This window comes from Bos javanicus, chromosome 4 (genome assembly GCF_032452875.1).
Source record: "Bos javanicus breed banteng chromosome 4, ARS-OSU_banteng_1.0, whole genome shotgun sequence".
Lineage (NCBI taxonomy): Eukaryota > Metazoa > Chordata > Mammalia > Artiodactyla > Bovidae > Bos > Bos javanicus.
The window spans coordinates 19,795,020-19,820,051 of record NC_083871.1 but is presented as its reverse complement, the minus strand read 5'-3'; the positions used below and the strand labels follow the sequence as shown (position 1 = coordinate 19,820,051).

The following is a 25,032-nucleotide window of genomic DNA, read 5'->3' as shown; positions in this document are numbered from 1 at the left end:
TATTGATTTCTAAAAATTATCAGGGAAGCAAAAACTACCTAGACTCACCTCATTTCATCTGGATGATTAGAAAGTTACAAATGGGAAATACTATACCTTGGAAAGACCATGTCCTATTTGATGTGTGTGGAAATAAAATTCAAAGAAGTTCACAGACACTTGAAACTCCAAGTAGCTCAGACATTTTCTAAATTAATTTATTTTTAATTGAAGGATAATTGCTAGTTCGCAGGCATTTAAAGTTGGAGCAACTAGGAATACATCTTGCTTCTTCCTCACACAAGCTTTCTTTTTTTAAAACTAATTAATTTATTTTAATTGGAGGCTAATTATTTACAATATTGTAGTGGTTTTTGCCATTCACTGACATGAATCAGCCATGGGTGTACATGTGCCCCCATCCTGAACCCCCCTCCCTCCTCCCTCCCCATCCCATCCCTCAGGGTCTTCCCAGTGCACTGGCCCTGAGAGCCCTGTCTCATGCATCGAAGCAACTGACAAGGAATTAATCTCAAAAACATACAAGCAGCTCATGCAGCTCAATACCAGAAAAATAAATGACCCAATCAAAAAATGGGCCAGAGAACTAAACAGACATTTCTAACTCAAGCTTTCTAATCTCAGGGGAAATGGATAGACTTTATTGAGAAGATAAAGTTAAGATTTAAAATTTTAAATTATGTTTTTAATGTATTTTCTACTGCAGAGGTCATTCAAAAAATCATTTATTAAAACAGAGCTTGAAATCTATTAAAAGGCTTTAACTACATTAAATGTTTTCAAATAAGGCATCACACTTTTTTGAATGCTGAATTAAAAAAAATTATTATTATTTATTTTTAAACTTTCATTAGCGTCTTTTGTAGACAGTGATTACTTTTAACTTTCAAAGTGTTATAAACATTATTGCAGAATACATCCAATTTCCCTGAAGGAAAATTCAAGTATTAGACCCCAATTTAACCATGCTACACAGCTTAGTGTGGCAGTTTCTGAAAAGAATAACCATTATGAAGTACAATTTCTACTTAAAAGAAAAAAAGTTGCCTCCAGTTTTTGGTTATTACAAAATTATGAATAAAGTTACTTAAAATATTCATATATAATCTTTCTGTAGGCATATCTTTTCATTTCTCTTATGTAAAAGCCTATAGTGGAGTACCTGGTTCATGTATTAAGGGTATGCTTAATTTCATGTGAAATGTCCAAACTCTTTTCCAAAGGGGTGTACCATTTTACATTTGGACCAGTAATTAGGTGGCTGCTGCCAAGTTGCTTCAGTCATGTCCGACTCTGCTCGACCCCATAGATGGCAGCCCCCGTCCCCGGGATTCTCCAGGCAAGAACACTGGAGTGGGTTGCCATTTCCTTCTCCAATGATGAAAGTGAAAAGTGAAAGTGAAGTCACTCAGTCATGTCCGACTCTTAGTGACCTCATGGACTGCAGCCCACCAGGCTCCTCCATCCATGGGATTTTCCAGGCAAGAGTACTGGAGTGGGATGCCATTGTGGACAAGATGACAATTCCCATAGCTGTTAGTCTGCCTCTTTCTATCATTGCTTTTTTTAATAGGCTGTAGATAAAATCGACATTCAGCAGAAAGGAAGGCTGTGTATAGAAAATAACATTAGTGTTTACTCCTGAAGGCTGATTTGGTTACCACTGCTGAATGCCTAACTTCTCTGATAGTAGCGACCCTTCATTAATCTTTTATGGAATATCTCCATTAGACTTCTAATGCATTCTTGGTGCATAAAAATTACCATTAAATTAGCAGCTCATAACAATACAATTATTATTTCAGAGTTTCTATGGGCCATGAGGCTGGACGTAGCTTTGTTGAATTCTTTGTGAGTTCTGATTGCTTTATAACCTCACCAACATTTCATTACCAAGAGTTTAAATTATCACTTACACTTGGCCAGTAGAAATACAATGGAATTTATCCACACATATTTCAAGTTGCCTAGGAACCACATTAAAAAAGTGAAAATAGTTGAAGTTTCTTTTAGTAATATATTTTATTTAACCAATCTATCCAAATATTACCATTTCAGCGGATTCATTTTGATATTTGGCAAAACTAATAAAATTATGTAAAGTTTAAAAAAAAAGTTAAGAAATTTTATATTTTTTCTCATGCTAAGTCAACAAAATTGCATTTTTATATATTTTGTTCTTTGCTGCTGCTGCTAAGTCGCTTCAGTCGTGTCCGACTCTGTGCGACCCCATAGACGGCAGCCCACCAGGCTCCTCCGTCCCTGGGATTCTCCAGGCAAGAACACTGGAGTGGGTTGCCATTTCCTTTTCCAGTGCGTGAAAGTGAAAAGTGAAAGTGAAGTCGCTCAGTCATGTCCGACTCTTAGCGACCCCATGGACTGCAGCCTACCAGGCTCCTCCGTCCATGGGATTTTCCAGGCAAGAGTACTGGAGTGGGGTGCCATTGCCTTCTCCGATTTTGTTCTTTAGCACATCTCAATTCAGACAGGTTGTATTTCAAGGGCTTAGTAGCCAACATGTGGCTAGTGGCTGCTGTATTGGACAGTTAGATGCTTCCATGGGTATAGTCACTCACTGTGGTTTTAACTTGCATTTTTACCAATAACTAAATGATGTTAAACATGTTTTTGTATACTTATTGACCATATGTAGATCTTTTGTATAGTTTTTGTTCAAATGCCTAGCAACATGTGGTATATTCACACAGCAATGATTCATAAATTATGGTATATTGATACATGAAGAAGTACTCAGTAATAAAAAGGAATAAATTACAGAGTCATGAAATAACCTGGATGAATCTTTTTTTTTTTTTTTGGATGAATCTTAAAATATTATATTGAGTGAAAAAAGCCAGACACAAAAAAATACATGTGAAATTATTCCATTTGCATGAAACTTTAGAACAGGCAAACTAACCAAGAAAAAGAAGCAAGTCCATGGCTATAGTAGGAATGTGTTAAAGACTGCAAAACTGCACAAGAGAACTTTCTGTAGTGATGGAAATGTATCTTGATTGGAGTGATGATTATATAGAAATGTACATTTATCAAAACTTATTAAATTTGCCATTTTAAATTAGGTGCATGCAAATTTAAAATAGGTGCATGCATATATAATTATACTTCAATTTAATTGATTTAGAGAAAAAGCAATATATGTTACACCTGCTATGTAATTTGCAGGCCCAGTGCAAAGTAAAACTGTAGGACCCTATATTCAAAAAGTATTAAGAATTTTAAGATGGTGACAGCAAAGGGATTTTATCTGTTATAAATCCCCAGTGAAAGTGAACAGGCTGTAGTATGTTCTAATAAAGTTCTGTTGGATGAATTTATGACCAACCTAGATAGCATATTCAAAAGCAGAGACATTACTTTGCCAACAAAGGTCCGTCTAGTCAAGGCTATGGTTTTTCCAGTGGTCATGTATGGATGTGAGAGTTGGACTGTGAAGAAAGCTGAGCACCGAAGAATTGATGCTTTTGAAATGTGGTATTGGAGAAGACTCTTGAGAGTCCCTTGGACTGCAAGGAGACCCAACCAGTCCATTCTAAAGGAGATCAGTCCTGGTTGTTCTTTTGAAGGAATGATGCTAAAGCTGAAACTCCAGTACTTTGGCCACCTCATGCGAAGAGTTGATTCATTGGAAAGGACTCTGATGCTGGGAGGGATTGGGGGCAGGAGGAGAAGGGGCCGACAGAGGATGAAATGGCTGGATGGCATCACTGACTCGATGGACGTGAGTCTGAGTGAACTCTGAGAGTTGGTGATGGACAGGGAGGCCTGGCGTGCCTCGATTCATGGGGTCACAAGGAGTCGGACACAACTGAGCGACTGATCTGATCTGATCTGATGTTGCCATAGACATAACATTGGGACTTCACTCTAGTGTTCCCTAATATAACTAGAATTGTTATAACAGAGGTGTTTGAACTTATTTAAATACTGTGTTATGGACTGAATGTGCCCTTCCACCCATCCCCCTCCAAGCTAATAGTCACATGTTGAAGCTCTGGCCTTCATTATGGCTATAATAGCTGTATTTGGAGTAAGGAAATACTTAAGGTTAATGAGGTCATAAAGTTGGGAGTCCTGACCTGATAGGATTAGTATCCTGTTAAGAAGAGATTAGAGAGCTCACCTGCTCCCTTTCTGTGTGTACTCACCTAGGAAAAGACCACGTGAGGATGAAGCAAGGACACCATTTACAAACCAGGAAGAGAGTCCTCACCAGAACCCCAAACCTGAAGAAGCCTAATCTGGGACTTCCAGCCTCCAGAACTGTGGAAAAATACATTTCTGGTTTTGAAGCCAATAAACCTGAGGTATGGTTGGCTAAACCAACCTGCCTCCTGTGCAACACTCTATCAGATCTAATCCCTTGAATCTACTGTTACTTCCACAGTATAATCAAAAGGTATTTGATTTAGGTCATACCTGTATGGTCTAGTGGTTTTCCCTACTTTCTTCAATTGAAGTCTGAATTCGGCAATAAGGAGTTCATGATCTGAGCCACAGTCAGCTCCTGCTCTTGTTTTTGCTGACTGTATAGAGCTTCTCCATCTTTGGCTGCAATGAATATAATAATCTGATTTTGGTATTGATGTCTGGTGATGTCCATGTGTTGAGTCTTCTCTTGAGTTGTTGGAAGAGAGTGTTTGCTATGACCAGTGCGTTCTCTTGGCAAAACTGTTAGCCTTTGACCTGCTTCATTCTGTACTCCAAGGCCAAATTTTCCCATTACTGCAGGTATTTCTTGACTTCCTACTTTTGCATTCCAGTCCCCTATAATGAAAAGGACATCTCTTTTGGGTGTTAGTTCTAGAAGGTCTTGTAGGTCTTCATAGAACTGTTCATCTTCTTCAGCATTACTGGTTGGGGCACAGACTTGGATTGCTGTGATATTGAATGGTTTGCCTTGGAAATGAACAGCGACTATTCTGTTGTTTTTGAGATTGCATTCAAGTACTGCATTTCAGACTCTTTTGTTGAGTATGATGGCTACTCCATTTCTCCTAAGGGATTCTCGCCCACAGTAGTAGATATAATGGTCACATGAGTTAAATTCACCCATTCCAGTACATTTTAGTTTGCTGGTCCCTAAAATGTCAATGTTCAATCTTGCCATCTCCTGTTTGACCATTTCCAATTTGCCTTGATTCATGGACCTAACATTCCAGGTTCCTTTGCCATATTGCTCTTTACATCATCAGACTTTATTTCCATCACCAGTCACATCCACAACTGGGTGTTGTTTTTGCTTTGGCTCCATCTCTTCATTCTTTCTGGAGTTATGTCTCCACTGATCTTCACTAGCATGCGGGGCACCTACTGACCTGGGCAGTTCATCTTTCAGTGTCCTATCCTTTTGCCTTTTCATACTGTTCATGGGGTTCTGAAGGCAAGAATACTGAAGTGGTTTGCCATTCCCTTCTCCAGTGGACCACGTTTTGTCAGAACTCTCCACCATGACCCATCCACCTTGGGTAGCCCTACATGGCATGGCTCATAGTTTCATTGAGTTAGAGAAGGCTGTGGTGCATGTGATCAGATTGATTAGTTTTCTGTGATTGTGGTTTTCAGTCTGTTTGCCCTCTGATGGAGAAGGATAAGAGGCTTAGGGAAGCTTCCTGATGGGAGAGACTGACTGAGGGGGAAACTGGGTCTTGTTCTGATTGGTGGGGCCATGCTCAGTAAGCCTTTAATCAATTTTCTGTTGATGGGTGAGGCTGTTATTTGGCTAAACTATGGTGGAGGCAATGAAGATAATGGCAACCTCCTTCAAAGGGTTCCATGCATGCACTGCTACATTCAGTGCCCCCAACCCTGTGGCAGGCCACTGCCAACCCACATCTCTAGAGACTCCTGGACACTCACGGGCAAGTCTGGGTCAGTCTCTTGTGGGGTCACTGCTCCTTTCTCCTGGGGCCTGGTGCACACAAGTTTCTGTTTGTGCCCTGTCCTGTTTCCCCAGTCCTGTGTAAGTTCTGGTGGATTAATGGTGAAACCTCCTGTAAGAGGGCTTATGCCATACCCAAGTTTACTACACCCAGAGCCGCTGCCCCTGCAGCAGCCCACTGCTGACCCATACCTCCTCAGGAAATACCCAAACACAGTTCTGTCTCAGTCTGTGTGGGGTCTCTGGGTCCTGGTGCACACAATGCATGTTTGAGCCCTCTGAGCACCTCTAGTGGGTATGGGGTTTGATTCTAAACATGATTTTGCCCCTCCTACCATTTTGCTTGGGCTTCATGCTGGGGCAGTAATCAAGACCATCCCCAAGAAAAAGAAATGCAAAAAGGCAAAATGGTTGTCTGAGGAGGCCTTACAAACAGCTATGAAAAGAAAAGAAGCAGAAGGCAAAGGAGAAAAGCAAAGATATACCCATTTGAATCCAGAGTTCCAAAGAATAGCAAGGAAAGAAAAGAAAGCCTTCCTCAGTGATCAGTGCAAAGACACAGAGGAAAACAATAGAATGGGAAAGACTAGAGGTCTCTTCAAGAAAACTAGAGATACCAAGGGAACGTTTCATGCTAAGATGGGCACAATAAAGGACAGAAATGGTATTGACCTAACAGAAGCAGAAGATATTAAGAAGAGGTTGTAAGAATACGTAGAAGAACTATACAAAAAAGATCTTCATGGCCCAGATAATCATGATGGTGTGGTCACTCACCATGAGCCAGACATCCTGGAATGTGAAGTGAAGGGGGCCTCAGGAAACATCACTACAAACAAAGTTCATGGAGGTAATGAAATTCCAGTTGAGCTATTTCAAATCCTGAAAGATGATGCTGTGAAAGCATTGCACTCAATATACCAGCAAATTTGGAAAACTCAGCAGTGGCCACAGGACTGGAAAAGGTCAGTTTTCATTCCAACCCCAAAGAAAGGCAATGCCAAAGAATGCTCAAACTACTGCACAGTTGCGCTCATCTCACACGCTAGTAAAGTAATGCTCAAAATTCTCCAAGCCAGGCTTCAACAGTACGGGAACTGTGAACTTCCAGATGTTCAAGCTGGATTTAGAAAAGGCAGAGGAACCAGAGATCAAATTGCCAATATCTGCTGGATCACTGAAAAAGCAAGAGAGTTCCAGAAAAACATCTATTTCTGCTTTATTGACTATGCCAAACTTTTGACTGTGTGGATCACAACAAGCTGTGGAAAATTCTTTAAGAGATGGGAATACTAGACCACCTGACCTGCCTCCTAAAAAATCTGTAAGCAGATCAAGAAGCAACAGTTAGAACTGGACATGGAACAACAGACTGGTTCCAAATTGGGAAAGGAGTACGTCAAGGCTGTATATTGTCACCCTGATTATTTAACTTCTATGCAGAGTACATCATGAGAAACGCTGGGCTGGAGGAAGCACAAGTTGGAATCAAGATTGCCAGGAGAAATATCAATAACCTCAGATATGCAGATGACACTACCCTTATGGCAGAAAACGAAGAAGAACTAAAGAGCCTCCTGATAAAAGTGAAAGAGGAGAGTGAAAAAGTTGGCTTAAAACTCAACATTCAGAAAACTAAAGATCATGGCATCTGGTCCCATCACTTCATGGCAAATAGATAGGTAAACAGTGGAAAACAGTGACAGACTTTATTTTGGGGGGACTCCAAAATCACTGCAGATTGTGACTGCAGCCCTGAAATTAAAAGACGGTTGCTCCTTAGGAGAAAACTACGATCAACCTGGACAGCATATTAAAAAGCAGAGACATTACTTTGCCAACAAAGATCCATCTTGTCAAAGCTATGGTTTTTCCAGTAGTCATGTATGGATGTGAGAGTTGGATTATAAAGAAAGCTGAGCTCCAAAGAGTTGATGCTTTTGAACTGTGGTGTTGGAGAAGACTCTTGAGAGTCCCTTGGACTGCAAGGAGATCCAACCAGTCCATCCTAAAGGAAATCAGTCTTGAATATTCCTCAAGAATATTCTTGATGCTGAAGCTGAAGCTCCAATCCTTTGGCCACCTGATGGGAAGAACAGACTCATTGGAAAAGACCCTGATTCTGGGAAAGACCGAAGGCAGGAGGAGAAGGGGACGACAGAGGATGAGATGGTAGGATGGCATCACTGACTCTATGGACATGAGTTTGAGTAAGCTCTGGGAGTTAGTGATGGACAGGGAAGCCTGGCATGCAGCAGTCAGTCCATGGGGTAGCAAAGAGTCAGACACGACTGAGCGACTGAACTGAATTAAAATGAGCCTGAGGTATGTTATGGCAACCTGAGCTAGTACAAGTTATATGCTCTATAAAACAATACATAATATGTAAAATTTTATTTAAATACAATGACCAGCTTAATCAGTCATATAATGTGGGCAGTCTTTTAGCATTATAACAAGATATATGTGTATATATTTATGGCATAAATGTATAAACCCTAAAAATTTTGATAAATTCATGTGGAAAATTTTCCCTAAAGAAATTTATAGTGATTTACTTTATTATACATTGTCCATAAGCCAAGGGGTATACAAATATTTTAGAATATTTCTATAATGGAAAATTGGAGTTTTAAATGCATAAAGGTTTTACTTAGATATATTTAAAATGTCTGTTGAATAGCTGAGTGTCCCTGAGATTCTCACACTCAACAACTTATTTTAGAAATGTAAGTATTATGAGATGAGATGACAGTACACTAGTAACTAGTTTACTGAAAAAATATGGCCAAAAAGTTACTGAAAAATTGGTGAGAAGCAGTAAGATGCTTTCATAGTTGTTGTTCCATCATAATTCAGTGTAGAAAATATAAAGCAGGTTTTTCATGTTTTAGGGGAAGTGGGCTGGTAATTATTCCACTTATTTTACTGAAGTCAAAGTTTGCAAATTGAATTAAGCATGGTTAAGAAGAAAAATAATTAAACGGGACATAGCAGGTGGTAAATAAGATTCTAAAAAGAAAGATTGTGTTTTGGGGGAATGATAGTGAATTGAAAGAGATGATGCTAGTAGGTATTTCACAATGATTAAATGTGGTATTCTGGGGTGAGACTGCTTGGGTTTGAAGTTTTGCTCTGCCAATTACAAGTTATATAACCTTGGTTAATTTATTCCCCCTAAGCCTCAAACTTATCATTGGTAAAGCGAAAAAGTAATAATTATCTTTTATGTCAATAGCGTTTATTAGTGGTATAAAAAATACTGTTTAGCAGAGTATCTACAACACAATCAATGTAATAAATGATCATGATGATAAGAATCATGTATTATTGTTTCTTTTCAAAAATGACACCACTAATGTAACTCCAATCTAAGTGAATATGGGTTATTTTGAAATAAACTAATATATATTCCAAAAATAGAGAAAAAAAGGGAGGAGTCAAATTGTATTTGCTTATTCCAAGGGCCCTCTTCAGACTCTGACATGCCTTCTCAGGCTTTTCTTTGGCTCAAAGTCTGCTTCAGAATTCACCACCCAGGGAGTCCAGTGTATGGGATAGAGCTGTTTTCCTGATATCCATTATTTGAGGTTATACACATCAGTGAATGTTCTATCTTGCCTACTTGCAGTTTTCCCCACTTTGGTGTGCTATGATCATAGCTGCCAGCCTGTCCCACTGCCACACCTTTACAGGGCTCCTCAGATGCTTGTGATAAAACCATTGCTCCAGGGTAAGTACAATACACAGACTCCATTCTCACAGGGAAGCAGTGTGCGCTGGCATGTTCTTATAAGCTTTCCAAAGTTTTGCTTCTCATTTTAAGAAACTCTGCTTTAAATAATCAAACAAAGGCATCTGCCAAAAAACACTTGGCTCTGCAAATAGCAAGTGGATTTGTTCCTCCTGCTGAGGTTGGCAGATGATAGCTTAGGAATTAGAATCAGGAAAAGTAAAATGTCTGGTTACTGAGAACTCTGAGAAAGATAGGAATCAAAGGAATTTTAGAAAACTCCTAAGCCAAAGAAACACAAGTAGGGAACAAATGTCCAGAAAAAATGTGTAAGGCCTAAGCACATACTAGGTCCTTAGTAAATATCATGTGAATTCAAAATCATGGTACTACTTCTGTCACAGAGAATGTTAAGTTACCATTTCTTTTCAGCCTTTACCTGCAATCCCAGAGTATTATGTGATGTATAAGTTGATGAAATCAGAAAATGATATTTCATCCTGTGGCACTTGCTGGTTTTCAAATGCAAACATTTCCTGTTCATTTTTGAACTATGTTGGATTTCTTTATATTAATAATTGGAATTCTATTAAGGTTCCCGAAGAAGACAACACAGACTTGCAAGCAAAAAAAAAAAAAAAACTTTCAGAGTTTGTTTTTTTTAGGTCATTCACATGTGATAACACTTGGATTACAGATAAGAGGAAATTCTGTCTCTATTCTCAAATTCAGTAGAGAATTAAAAAAAATATATTTTAAAGGTCTTTTATACAAATGTTTAAATTGCTCTAAAAAAGCATACAAATTCCAAATGCAAAGTCCCATTTCATTTTCAATGACTTTATTGAGAACATTTTGCAAATTAGATTTTACAGTTTAACATTTTACAATTAGAAATTTCATCTGCTACTACATAAGTTGCAAACTTCTCAAAACACTACAGAAAATCCTTTATTTCTTTGAATTTTTCTGTTCCACGCTGAGCTCCTGAGATATATTTTTTCTTTCAGCTTCATTTTCATCTTCCTGTGAAATAAATTTGGGAAAACATTAAAATACAAACCTTAGAGCATTTAATCACTTATACTTCATACACTTTAACTTTATTTCTCTGAAGAATTAACTATCATGATTCCAGTAATACTAGGGAAAAGGCTATAAACAAAATGGCACAATTATGTAACATTTAAATATTTACAGTGCATGCTGTTTTATACTACATGTTGGCTAAATTTTTCTATGTATTTTTAAAAGCAACTTATTTTATCAATGACCTAAAAATTACTTTTGAAAACACTTGCCACTAAAAAAATATCCTTTTTAGGGGTCAATCAGATATTTTTACTTCACTATTTGATAAAAAAAATAGTAAATGTAACTTCTGAGACACTTTATGTACATTGGCATTTTTGTCTCATCCAGCAGACTTTCTTGACAGGTCTGCCAATTTCCCAATTACTTGGACCACCATATGTTATCTGAAAATCAGTCAGCTCTAAAATAGGAAACTCTAAAATGGGCATGTCAGGCAATAGAATGCTTACATCTTCTACAGTTTCGATTCTGAGTGGTGGCTTCATAATTCATAGCAGGGTCCTGTGGAACATGGTGAATAAATAAAGTGACATCATAATGTCTGCTTCCATAGGAATGAAATACATCTTATGTTCAATATTAAATGGTGACCTCCAAAGTATAAATGAATGAGAATCTGGAAAAATATGTCACCTTACATTTTATAATCCATCTCATCATCTATGTTCTTTCAATAACACCCAAGTACGAAGCAGTCTTGCTTTCCTAGTATTCCTGAAAGGCCTTTTGTTCTTATTAACTGAAGTAAAACGCATTGTCTAACTCTTCACAAGTTAAAGTATGAGTATCTTAATTTCTTAAGCATCTGTGGACAACAGTAATTAATTATATCAGTATCACCAAACATAAAACCCTGTATCTCTTTATCTTCTTATAAAACCAAATTCAATTAAATTAAATAATTACTGAGCTTTGGTTACTAAACTGACTTTATTAAGTAAATGCAAATCAAGATGTGTGTATATATATCTATGTTTTCCATGAAAGACCACATCCTTGCCCATAAATATTAAGGTGGAGAAAGCTTCCTTTATAGACACTGTCTCTAAACTTCAATAGCAACTGTCATTTAGCCTTTGTCAATACCCGAAAAGTAGAAAAGTTATCAATATTATCAGTCAGACTGAATAATTATAGATATGTTGGATACAGAGGATGGGGTTCTGAATATCAATTTAGGTGATGTAATTTTAATGTATTTTTCTACGTATAACAACCACTGAGTGTTTTTTTTTGTTTTTTTCAAATTTTCTCTACTGAATAGAGATAGAATGTTGAATTGACTATTGAAAATCTATTAATGAACAGGTAGTTTTTGGGTTTCCCTGGTGGCTGGCTTCCCAGTAGTAAAGAATCTGCCTGCAATGCAGGAGCTGCAGGAACTGCAGATTTGATCCCTGGTTGGGAAGATCCCCTGGAGAAGGGCATGGTAACCCACTCCAGTATTCTTGCCTGGAGAATCCCATCGATTGAAGAGCCTGGCAGGCTACAGTCCATAGGGTCACAAAGTCCAAACACGATTGAAGCAACTTAGCACACACGCACGCAGTTTCCACTTTAACTCAACACTTTAACTCAAACAGAGATTACATTTTAATTACAACCTAATAAAAACCAAATCCTATTCCATATTTTCCACTGTCTTCTTCAGGTGGAACACTGACAGAAAGTGTTACATCAGCAGGTAAAGGTGGCAAGATTTTATTAGGTAGGACTGAATGTGTCTATATGTTGCGCAAGGCAAGGTTTTATCTTTATCTTATATTCCTACCATCTAACAGGGCATATTTAGTATCTAGGTGGAGTTCCATAAACGTTTCCTGAACTATTTTAAATACTGGGATAAAGAATGAATAAGAGGTGTGTGCTTTGGAAAAGCAAAATATCCTTCCTTATCTAGTGGTTACACTTCTGAGTTTACTAAAACAGTACTGAAAACAGGAATGAGCAAAAACGTTAGAAGCAACATTAGACAAAATTGCTTTTACCAAATTCATAGTCTTTAAGTTTTGAAAAAAAAAAAAATGGAGCTTTTATCATGTGAACGGTCTAGTAAGTCCTCACAGCAATATGACTTACTGGTTTAACAAGGTGGTTACCTAGTTTTCCCCTGAGAACTCGGAATTATCTATAATATTTACTTCCATAAATGGCAACCTACTCCAGTACTCTTGCCTGGAAAATCTCATGGATGGAGGAGCGTGGTAGGCTACAGTCCATGGGGTCGCAAAGAGTCCGACACGACTGAGTGACGTCACTTTCACTATATAATGTCAGTCTTTTTGTTGAATTTTTCTTAGGAATCAAGTATAGCTAATAAATGCATGTCTAATAGTACCTCCTGTTCAGCATAGGTACAAAAGTTTCTTATGATGAGAGTCTGTCTTAAAATATCTTGCCTTTCTATGCCTTTAAACTATTTATGTAAGTTAGCAAGATACAATCTCTTCTACCTTTGGATAAAAATAGCTGTAATCTGGATATAGATTCCATAAAGGATTATGGAAGTGTAGAGAAGGCATTTAGTCCCACTGATAAGAGTCCCACACAACATAATTGCTGTGGTATAGTATCACCAAAATAATAAAACTAACAGCAATAGATTTTAATCACTATAAATAAAACATCAGAATTAGATATAATAAAACTCCAGAAATGATTTTAGAAGTTGTCTTTTTTTTTCCAGAAGTGCTAACTTGTATTGCTAACGTTACATTGTCAATTTTTATAAGAACTTTATCAACAGTTCAAAATTAATAAAATCATTAAAATAGTTCAGGCAGCAAATCAAATATCATTCACAAATGACTGTGTAATGAATGAAACTACAAAGAAAGGAAGCTCTTTTACCGAAGTATTTCTTTGCTACCAGATTAATAAAGGCTGACAAAAATTTCTCCTGATAGATGGCAGGTTTTGTCACTCTTTTCTAAGATAAGACATCTGTTTGTTTCCCAGTGAAAGAAGACCCTTGCTACAAGGATCATTTTCTTAGTGACAGCCCTGACAAGTTTGACATTTGTTTCATGAAGTATTCTGAAGCAGCCAACAAGAAAATGTACCCTTTGGGGCTACTGGGAAGTAGACAGGTTTACCTCTTAATGTTTAAGCCTGTTAATTTATACTCCAGAAAACATGTGATTACAGCAACCTTGCAGATCTGCTGTTACATGCGGAATTTCAGGAATACACACACGTAACAGTAACACTCGTAATGCCAAATCATTACACGCGATTCCTTGACCTCCCTGCTCTTTGTACACTGACAGAACTGTTGGAGTGAGGAGAATGTTAATATCTAGGCATACAGGGACCGTGTAATTATGGACTCATGCTCCAGGTGGCAACATGAGACTAAGAGAGTCATTCAAACAGAAAATAAGTAAAAACGGTGCCATTTTTCATCTAAGCTAGATCCCATAAAACCCAAAAGAGTCTGTTTAAATACTACTCAGCTTGCAGCATCAATTTGGAAGAGGTAGCCTTCTATTTCCCTTTATTTACAAATTTGACTTTGTTCTCATAATAGTTGAAAGAATTAATGTCAATAAAACCTATCCATCCCGCTTTTCCTTTCTCTTGAGGTAACCAACTCCAAACAAAGAGCAATTATTTTAGCAACTGGACTTCTTAATGCTCAGGTAGTACCTAGATTCAAAATTACAGTCTATGAATAAAGATGACTCTGTATTTATGCTACAGACTGTCAAGTTTTAAATGATTTCTTTTAAAGGTTGGATTATTCAAAGGGACAAATTTTCCCCATTATTTCATCTTTAAAAATGGTTAACATTACCAGTAACGCATATTAAGATGCTTTACAAAGGGCATGTTAATTCTGATTTGTGGTATCCTTCCCAGCAATGCATGAACCTCAGTCTAATACAAAAAACATCAGATAAACACTCTATAAAAGAATTAAATAGTAGAAGATAATAACACTGTAGGAAGCTGGATAAAGGGCAAATGGGAATTATGTGTGCTATTTCTGCAACTTTTGAAAGTGAAAGTGAAGTCACTCAGACATGTCTGACTCTTTGCAACCCCGTGGACTGTAGCCTACCAGGCTCCTCCGTCCATGGGATTCTCCAGGCAAAAATACTGGAGTGGGTTGCCATTTTCTTCTCCAGGGGATCTTCCCAACCCAGGGATCGAACCCAGGTCTCCCGCATTGTGGGCAGACGCTTTACCCTCTGAGCCACCAGGGAAACTCCTAAGTTTTGGTAAGTCTAAAATTATTTAAAATAAAAAAAAGATTTAAAAAACAAAATAGAAATGAATACTTGATGAAAGTTTTCTAAATTCAAAGTAAGGGTGATTTATGCACAAAGATTTTATGTAAAAGAAAATTCAAGGTTACTTTAGCCTCTACATTGAAAATATACAGCTAAAATAAATTGTTTATGCTTTCCATTTTTGCACTTAAAATTCCTTTCTTAAGTACCTCAACTGTTTATTATGATGATGCTATTAATTTTTTATTTTCTTGTCTGTGCTTCCAGGCATTTTTCTTACATTTCTACTCACAGTCAGAAAATATAAGCTTTATTTCCAGAAATAAGAAAGCATAATGGGAGATTGTTTTCAAAGAGAATGATGTCAGCTGTTTTCATTTTATAGCAGCAGACAAAGACATATGGTGGGAACTGTAAAATAAAGTGAGAAAGTGCAACTAAGCACTAAAATATTTCTATTATCTTTTGATATTTTCTTTAGATTTTAAATATTCCTTTAATCAGAAGTTTCTATAATCAGATTCAAATTAATAGTTGAAATTATCTGTATGCTTTAACTATGATCCTTCCAAAACTTCCAGTAAAAAATATGAAGACACACTTAAGCTGTTAATTGTAGAGTAAGTATAGAAAAGCAATATATAATATACTCTAATGTGTGGTCAAAAATTGCTCTTTTACTTATTTAAAACGTACCAGATGTAACTCTCAACAGCATTTAAGATTATGCTTTTAATACTGAAAATATGCTAGTGCTGCACAATGGGAAAAATTTATCTTAATAACTGAAAAAATTCTGATGATAATGAAAATGTTTTAGGCAAAAACGAGCATGCTGCATGCTTCAGACTAAAATTAATTAGAGTTTTTAACGTTTTACAATTCCACCATAATTCTTTAAATGGTGCATTTACTTCATGGCAATAAACACTTGGATCATTAAGTAAAGTGCAAAATGTGTGTGATGTGCTACATTTAATAACCTTTGGCCCTTTTTTCTGTTCTTCTGGCATTCAGTTTTCCAATGCATTGAATAAGCAATTGAAGACCACAATTAAATTTCCTGACGTTGCATATTTGAGATTCTTATTTCATTTAATACAAAAGGCAATTAGTCTACCATTTTACAACTGAATCCTAACTTTAGTGGGCCGTGATAAAGATACTGAAATGAACTTACAAGAAATGCTTAATTAAATTTACAGTAAAAAGCAAAAGAGGTTTTTTTCTTATGACAGAAGTTGCATATTTAATTAGAAAGTCTATGGCTACACTGTAAAATTACAGTAACCTGGGAAGTTCTCAGTGAACCTAGTTCAAACATAAATGTTGCTAAATAAGATGGAGCTATTTTATAAATTTCTACCTTTTTCTCTACTTAGTGATTCAACAAAAGATAGTTAAATATTGTTTAATATTGTAATATTATCTAATATGGTAATATTACCTAATGTTACAAACTCATGGGCTTTATGTTAATAGCAAGTATAATACATACATAAAAGGACAATAAGTGCTCAGTCATGTCCGACTCTTTGCGACCCCATGGACTGTAGCTCTCCAGGCTCTGTCCATGGAATTTTCCAGGTAAGAATACTGGAGAGGTTTGCCATTTGCTACTCCAGGGGACCTTCCTGACCCAGGGATCGAACCTGTGTCTCCTGCATGGGCAGGTGAATTCTTTAACCCTGTGCCACCTGGGAAGCCCCAAAGGGATGGTAATAAATTTCTAATTTCATGTGTGAGTATATATGAATTTTATATCTCATTTATTTCATTTATTAACCATCATATCTCTCCATCTGTGATTCTGGAGATCTAGTTAAGTTTGCCCTTCTAAATCTTTAGTTGAGTAGGTTTGTCCTTCTAAATCTTTAGTTTCTCTTGTTACCTTTAACTTCCTTGTGGTGTTTTTTGATGGCATGGAAATGGGATAGTTAAAAATAAGGCTTTGGATTTCCCATGTATGATTTGAGATCGAGAGAATTCCTGTGACCTGGGAAGAAAGGCCCTAAGGACGGGTCAGCCATTTGGGGAGGGCATATTAAAAGGAGATGGAAAACAGTAAGTGCAAGATAAGAGTCTGGCAAAATCGAATTAAAAAAACGAAAATGAATGATGGATGGTAAGTGTGAGTTAGGGCAGACACTTAATGAGTATAAACCTAATTCTATAAGCTTATATCTTCCCATAAACATTAAAAAAAAAGCACAACTTTGAATTTTTAGGTATTTAGCAGGTTGCTAACCTGCTGGGCCTAGAAATTTTAATCATATTCTTTTCTTCTCTGACAGATGAGTTCTTGTATAAGGCATATGTCTGATAACCCCTGCAGAACTTATAATCTTAAAGATAATACATTTTCCTTCTCTGTTAGGCTTCTAATATCTAGGAAATAAACTTAAAAGTGTACACCAGAAATCAAATTCTATAATGGGGCAATATATTTTCAAATGAGAACAGCACAAATCCAATGTGTATGAATTAAAAGATTATGTTATATTAAGATATAACATTTTAAGAGGCTCTTCAGAAAGTATTTTTTGCATAAATTATCTATTATTCACTAAATGTAACATTACAAAAATCCTAAATGTGCTAATATTTAAAGATAATAAATATGAATTTTTACTTTTCCCACAGGTATTCAAGGAGAAGAGAGATTTCTAAATTTATGTTGTTTGATTTTTTTCTGTCCTAAACATACACATACAAGATTAAATTTCATCAAGCAAAAATGAGGCAAAAATAATGTCTAAAAATGTTTGAGGTAAAAAAGCTCATCAGTAAAATAATAGTTCCACAGCTAAGAAATTTCTAGGTTGTATAAAAATCAGTGACTGACTCATTAAACTTTCCAGTCACACATGCACTGTTTTATGACTGGAAATTATTCAGCAATAAATGAGTTCCTTATACAAGCTGGAAAAAACTTATATGTAGCTTATTTATATTTATTAATATAAGCAATAACCATTGATATTGGAATTGGCCATTGTGGAAGAAGTGACTTCTTCAGTAATATGTGACAGCATTTTGTTTATCCTTTACAATATGATGAGAAGTTTAATGCAGGCGTTTTACATATATAATATTAAAAGGATTTTGGTGGAGGAGATCAAGATGGCAGAGTAGAGGGATATGGAGCTCACCTGATGTGTATGTGTGAGAGAGAGAGAGTCACTCAGTTGTGTCTGACTCTTTGTGACCCCATGGACTGTAGCCCACCAGGATTGTGTCCATTGGGATTCTCCAGGCAAGAATACTGAAGTGGTTCACCATATCCTCCTCCAGGGGATCTTCCCAACCCATGGATTGAACCCAGGTCTCCTGCACTTCCTGATGGATTATTTACTGTCTGAGCCACCAGGGAAACCCTGACCTGCTCTAACAAATATATAAAAATATATTCTTTTAGTTTTTGCTTATCTGAGAAATTCTTTTTTTTTTATTTACTTATTATTGTTGTATTAGATGCTCAGTCATGTCTGACTCTTTGTGACTCCGTGGACTGGAGCCTGCCAGGCTCCTCTGTCCATGGAATTCTCCAAGCAAGAATACTGGAGTGGGTTGCTATGCCCTTTTCCAGGGGATCCTCTCAACCCAAGGACTGAACATGGGTTCCCTCACAGCTCAGTTGGTAAAGAATTTGCCTGCAATGCAGGAAACCTGGCTTCAATTCCTGGGTTGGGAAGATCCCCTGGAGAAGGAAATGGCAATCCACTCCAGTATTCTTGCCTGGAAAATCCCAGACAGAGAAGCCTGGCAGGCTATAGTCTATGGAGTCGCAAGAGTCAGACATGTCTTAGCAACTAAACCACCAACCACCACCACCTCCCATATTGCAGGCAGATTCTTTACCATTTGAGCTACCCTAGAGGTTAGTCAAGGCTATGGTTTTTCCAGTGGTCATGCATGGATGTGACAGTTGGACTGTGAAGAAAGCTGAGCGCTGAAGAATTGATGCTTTTGAACTGTGGTGTTGGAGAAGACTCTTGAGAGTCCCTTGGAGAGATCCAACCAGTCCATTCTAAAGGAGATCAGTCCTGGGTGTTCATGGGAAGGACTGATACTAAAGCTGAAACTCCACTACTTTGGCCACCTCATGAGAAGAGTTGACTCATTGGAAAAGACTCTGATGCTGGGAGAGATTGGAGGCAGCATGAGAAGGGGATGACAGAGGATGAGATGGCTGGATGGCATCACTGACTCGATGGACATGAGTCTGGGTGAACTCTGGGAGTTGGTGATGGACAGGGAGGCCTGGTGTGCTGCAATTCATGGGGTCGCAAAGAGTTGGACACGACTGAGCGGCTGAACTGAACTGAACTTAGAGGTTAGTTAGCTCTATGAATACTAAACCAATCCTAAAAGAAATATCTAAACGTCCTCACTAAATGGAAAAGAAGGAAGTATCTACATTAAAGGCAAATAAATAAAAGGACTGAAGATTACTTAAATAAGTCAGTGCAAATATTAACAATAAAAAACCATGAAAAAATTCTGTGAAAGTAATTATAACTACAATGAGCAGCAAAAGGATAAAAATTAAGATGTAAAATAGGACATCATAAAATGTAGGGAGGGAAGTAAGAAAAATGTAGATCTTTTAGAATATTTGAGTTTATATGACTACCAGTTGAAAGCAAGTAGGTAAGCTATGGGTTAATATACTTGAAAACCAGGATAATCACAAATCAAAAACATGCAGGAACTTCACAAAAATCAAAAAGAAAGGAACTATAGCATAATAGAAAAGAAAACTATCAAACCACAAGAGAAAAACAAAAAGAAGACAGGGATAAAGAAGGAATACAAAGGAATCAACTGGAAAACAAGATTTAAAATGGCAATAAATAATTATCAATAAATAATTTAAAGGTAAATGGACTAAATTCTCCAATCAAGACACAGAGTGGCAGACTAGATAATAAAACAAAAACCCACAATATACTGCCTACAGGAGATTCTCTTTAGGGAAGAAAAGGTATACATTGAAAGCAAGGGGATAGAAAAAGGTGTTTCATGCAAACGGAAATGACAAAGCAAAAGTAGCAATATTCATATCAGACAAAACAGACTTTAAAACAAAGGCCATAAAGAAAGATAAAGGAGACTACATAATGATAGAAAGATCAATTCAAGAAGAGGTATATAAGCACCCATTATAGAAGTGTTTAAATATATACATAATAACAGACATAAAGGGACAAACTAATGGGAATTCAATAAGGCAATGGAGATCCTAAATGACACACTAGAACAGACTTAATTGAGATCTCTAGGATAATACATCTAAAAAGACCAGAATATATATTCTTTTCAAGTGCATATGGAACATTCTCTAGGATAAATATATCCTTTACATACTAGGACACAAAACAAACCTCCATAAATTAGGAGGATGGAAATTATTTCAAATATCTTTTGTAACTACGACATGAAACTAGAAATCAATAACAGAAAGAGAAACAAGGGGAAAAAATGATTACATGGAGACTAAACAAAATGTTACTAAAAAATCAGTAAGTCAATGATGAAATCAAAGAGGAAATAAAAAATATCTTGAGATAGATGACAATAAAACACAACCATACAAAATCTATGGGGCACAGCAAAAGTCGTTCTAACCAATCCTGAGAAAAAAGAACAAAGCTGGAGGTATAACATTTCCAGACTTCAGACAACACTACAGAGCTACAGTAATTAAAACAGCATGGTGTTGGCACAAAAGCAGACAGAGATCAATGGAACAGAAAAGAGAACACAGAAATAAGCCCGTATGCCGTTGGTCAATTAGTCTTCTTCAACAAAGGTGACATATATAATGGAGAAAGACATTTTCTTCAGCAAGTCGTGTTTGGAAAGCTGGACAGCCACATGTTAATAAAGTTAGAACAGTCATTCACACCATTTACAAAATTAAACTCAAAGTGACTTAAAGACTTATTAAGACATGACACCATAAAACTTCTAGAAGAGAACACAGGCAAAATATTCTCTGACATAAATTGTACCAATGTTTTCTTAAGTCAATCTCCCAGGGCAAAAAGCAATAAAAGCAAAGATAAACAAATGGGCCCTAATCAAACTTATAAGCTTTTCCACAGCAAGAAAAGAGAAGAGTTAGTTGCTCAGTTGTTTCCAGCTCTTTGCAACCCCAGGGACTATATATAGCCCATCAGGCTCCTCTCTGTCCATGGAATTCTCCAGAAGGGAATGGGTAGCCATTCGCTTCTCCAGGGGATCTTCCTGGCCACGGATTGAAATGAGGTGTCCTGCACTGCAGGCAGATTCTTTACCATTGGAGCCACAAGGAAACCATAAACAAAATGAAAAAACAACCTACGGACTGGGAGAAAATATTTCCAAATGATGTGACTGACAAGGGCTTGATTTCCAAAATATACAAACAACTCATACAACTCAGGGCTTCCTGGTGGCTCAGTGGTAAAGAATTGGCCTGCCAATGCAGTAGATGCAGGTTTGATCCCTGGATCAGGAAGACCCTTGGAGAAGGAAATGGCAACCCATTCCAGTATTCTTGCTTGCCAAATTCCATGGACAGAGAAGTCTGGCGGTTTACAGTCCACAGGGTTGCAGGAAGTCAGATACAACTTGGCGACTAAATAACAACAACATACAACTCAGTAACAAAAAAACAACCCAATCAAAAAATAGGCAGAAGACCTAAATAGATATTTCTCCAAAGACATACAGATGACCAACAAGTACATGAAAAGATTTTCAACACTGCCAATTATTAGAGAAATGCCAATCAAAACTATATTGAAGTATCATCTCACACAGTTCAGAATAGTTATCATGAAAAAGTTTACAAATACTAAATGCTGAAGAGGGTTTGGTGAAAAGGAAACGCTCCTACACTGCTGGTGGGAATGTAAATTGGTACAGCCACTATGGAAATTAGTATGTGTTCCTTAAAAACCTAAAAATAGTTACCCTATGATCTAGCAATCCCACTTCTGCTCATATATCCAGAAAAGACAAAACTCAAATTTGAAAAGACACATGCACCCTAATGCTCACAGCAGCACTATTTACAGTAGCCATGGAAACAACATTAGTGTCCATCAACAGATGAATGGATAAAGAAGTGGTACATTTATACAATGGAATATTACTCATCCACAAAAAGAATGAAATAATGACATTTGCAGCAACATGGGTGAACCCAGAGAATATCATACTAAGCAAAATAAGGCAGAAAGAGAAAGATGAATACCATATGATAAAACTTGTGGAATCTAAAAAAAACTATACAAATGAACTTATTTACAATATAGAAATAGACTCACAGACATAGAAAACTTACGGTTACCAAAAGGGAAAGGGGTAGGGGGAAGATAAGTTAGGAGTATGGCATTAACAGATACACACTACCATTTGTAAAATAGATAAACAAAAAGGATTTACTCTACAGCACAGGGAACTATATTCAATATCTTTTAATAGCCTATAATAGAAAGGCATAAAAAATTTATTGTGTATAAATATGTGTATAACCAAATTGCTCTGCTGTACATGTGAACCTAACACAATATTGTAAATTAATATTAAATTAAAGAATTATAAGCCCAGGTCCAGATGGCTTCACAGCTGAATTCTACCAAAAATTTAGAGAAGAGCTAACACCTATCCTGCTCAAACTCTTCCAGAAAATTGCAGAGGAAGGTAAACTTCCAAACTCATTCTAGGAGGCCACCATCACCCTAATACCAAAACATGACAAAGATGCCACAAAAAAAGAAAACTACAGGCCAATATCACTGAAGAACATAGATGCAAAAATCCTTAACAAAATTCTAGCAATCAGAATCCAACAACACATTAAAAAGATCACACACCATGACGAAGTGGGCTTTATCCCAGGGATGCAAGGGACTCTTCAATATCCGCAAATCAATCAATGTAATACACCACATTAACAAATTGAAAAATAAAAGCCATTTGATTATCTCAATAGATGCAGAGAAAGCCTTTGACAAAATTCAACATCCATTTATGATAAAAAAACTCTCCAGAAAGCAGGAACAGAAGGAACATACCTCAACATAATAAAAGCTATATATGACAAACCCACAGCAAACATTATTCTCAATGGTGAAAAATTGAAAGCTATTTCCCCTAAAGTCAGGAACAAGACAAGGGTGCCCACTTTCACTACTACTATTCAACATAGTTTTGGAAGTTTTGGCCACAGCAATCAGAGCAGAAAAAGAAATAAAAGGAATCCAAATTGGAAAAGAAGAAGTAAAACTCTCACTGTTTGCATATGACATGATCCTCTACATCAGATCAGATCAGATCAGATCAGTCACTCAGTCGTGTCCGACTCTTTGCAACCCCAAATCCTCTACATAGAAAACCCTAAAGATGCCATCAGAAAATTACTAGAGCTAATCAATGAATATAGTAAAGTTGCAGGATATAAAATCAGCACACAGAAATCCCTTGCATTCCTATACACTAATAATGAGAAAACAGAAAGAGAAATTAAGGAAACAATTCCATTCACCATTGCAATGAAAAGAATAAAACACTTAGGAATATATCTACCTAAAGAAACTAAAGACCTATATATAGAAAACTATAAAACACTGGTGAAAGAAATCAAAGAGGACACTAATAGATGGAGAAATATACCACTGTTTATGGATCGGAAGAATCAATATAGTGAAAATGAGTATACTACCCAAAGCAATCTATAGGTTCAATGCAATCCCTATCAAGCTACCAATGGTATTTTTCACAGAGCTAGAACAAATAATTTCACAATTTGTATGGAAATACAAAAAACCTCAAATAGCCAAAGCAATCTTGAGGAAGAAGAAAGGAAGTGGAGGAATCAAACTGCCTGACTTTAGGCTCTACTACAAAGCCACAGTCATCAAGACAGTATGGTACTGGCACAAAGACAGAAATATAGATCAATGGAACAAAATAGAAAGCCCAGAGATAAATCCACGCACCTATGGACACCTTATCTTTGACAAAGGAGGCAAGAACATAAAATAGAGAAAAGACAATCTCTTTAACAAGTGGTGCTGGGAAAACTGGTCAGCCACTTGTAAAAGATGAAACTAGAACATTTTCTAACACCATACACAAAAATAAACTCAAAACGGATTAAAGATTAAACGTAAAACCAGAAACTATAAAACTCCTAGAGGAGAACATAGGCAAAACACTCTCTGACATACATCACAGCAGGATCCTCTACAACCTACCTCCCAGAATATTGGAAATAAAAGCAAAAATAAACAAATGGGACCTAATTAAAATTAAAAGCTTCTGCACAACAAAGGAAACTCTAAGCAAGGTGAAAAGACAGCCTTCAGAATGGGAGAAAATAATAGCAAATGAAGCAACTGACAAATAATTAGTCTCAAAAATATACAAGCACCTCCTGCAGCTCAATTCCAGAAAAATAAATGACCCAATCAAAAAATGGGCCAAAGAACTATATAAATATTTCTCCAAAGAAGACATACAGATGGCTAACAAACACATGAAAAGATGCTCAACATCACTCATTATCAGAGAAATGCAAATCAAAACCACAATGAGGTACCATTTCACACCAGTCAGAATGGCTGCTATCCAAGTCTACAAGCAATAAATGCTGGAGAGGGTGTGCAGAAAAGGGAACCCTCTTACACTGTTGGTGGGAATGCAAACTAGTACAGCCACTATGGAGAACAGTGTGGAGATTCCTTAAAAAACTGGAAATAGAATGGCCTTATAACCCAGCAATCCCACTGCTGGGCATACACACCAAGGAAACCAGAATGGAAAGAGACACATATATCCCAGTGTTCATCGCAGCACTGTTTATAATAGCCAGGACGTGGAAGCAACCTAGATGTCCATCAGCAGATGAATGGATAATAAAGCTGTGGTATATATACATGATGAAGTATTATTCAGCCATTAAAAAGAATACATTTGAATCAGTTCTAATGAGGTGGATGAAACTGGAGCCTATTAAACAGAGTGAAGTAAGCCAGAAAGAAAAACACCAATACAGTATACTAACGCATATA

At 36.8% G+C, this 25,032-nt stretch overlaps 1 protein-coding gene across 5 annotated transcripts in view; it reads right to left on the bottom strand.

Moving 5' to 3' along the window:
- Positions 1 to 10,459: 10,459 nt before the first annotated feature.
- Positions 10,460 to 25,032, bottom strand: part of PHF14 (PHD finger protein 14) — a 199,482-nt gene continuing 184,909 nt past the window's right edge. For 2 of the 5 annotated variants that reach the window (XM_061413572.1, XM_061413573.1), the window contains 2 exons: positions 11,180 to 11,231; positions 10,460 to 10,661 (listed from right to left, as the gene is read on the bottom strand). In XM_061413572.1, the coding sequence (XP_061269556.1) occupies positions 11,212 to 11,231 (20 nt within the window). In that variant the 3' untranslated portion in view covers positions 10,460 to 10,661; positions 11,180 to 11,211. The remainder of the gene's footprint in view (positions 10,662 to 11,179; positions 11,232 to 25,032) is intronic. The other 3 variants (XM_061413574.1, XM_061413571.1, XR_009735797.1) reach the window with 2 other exon arrangements.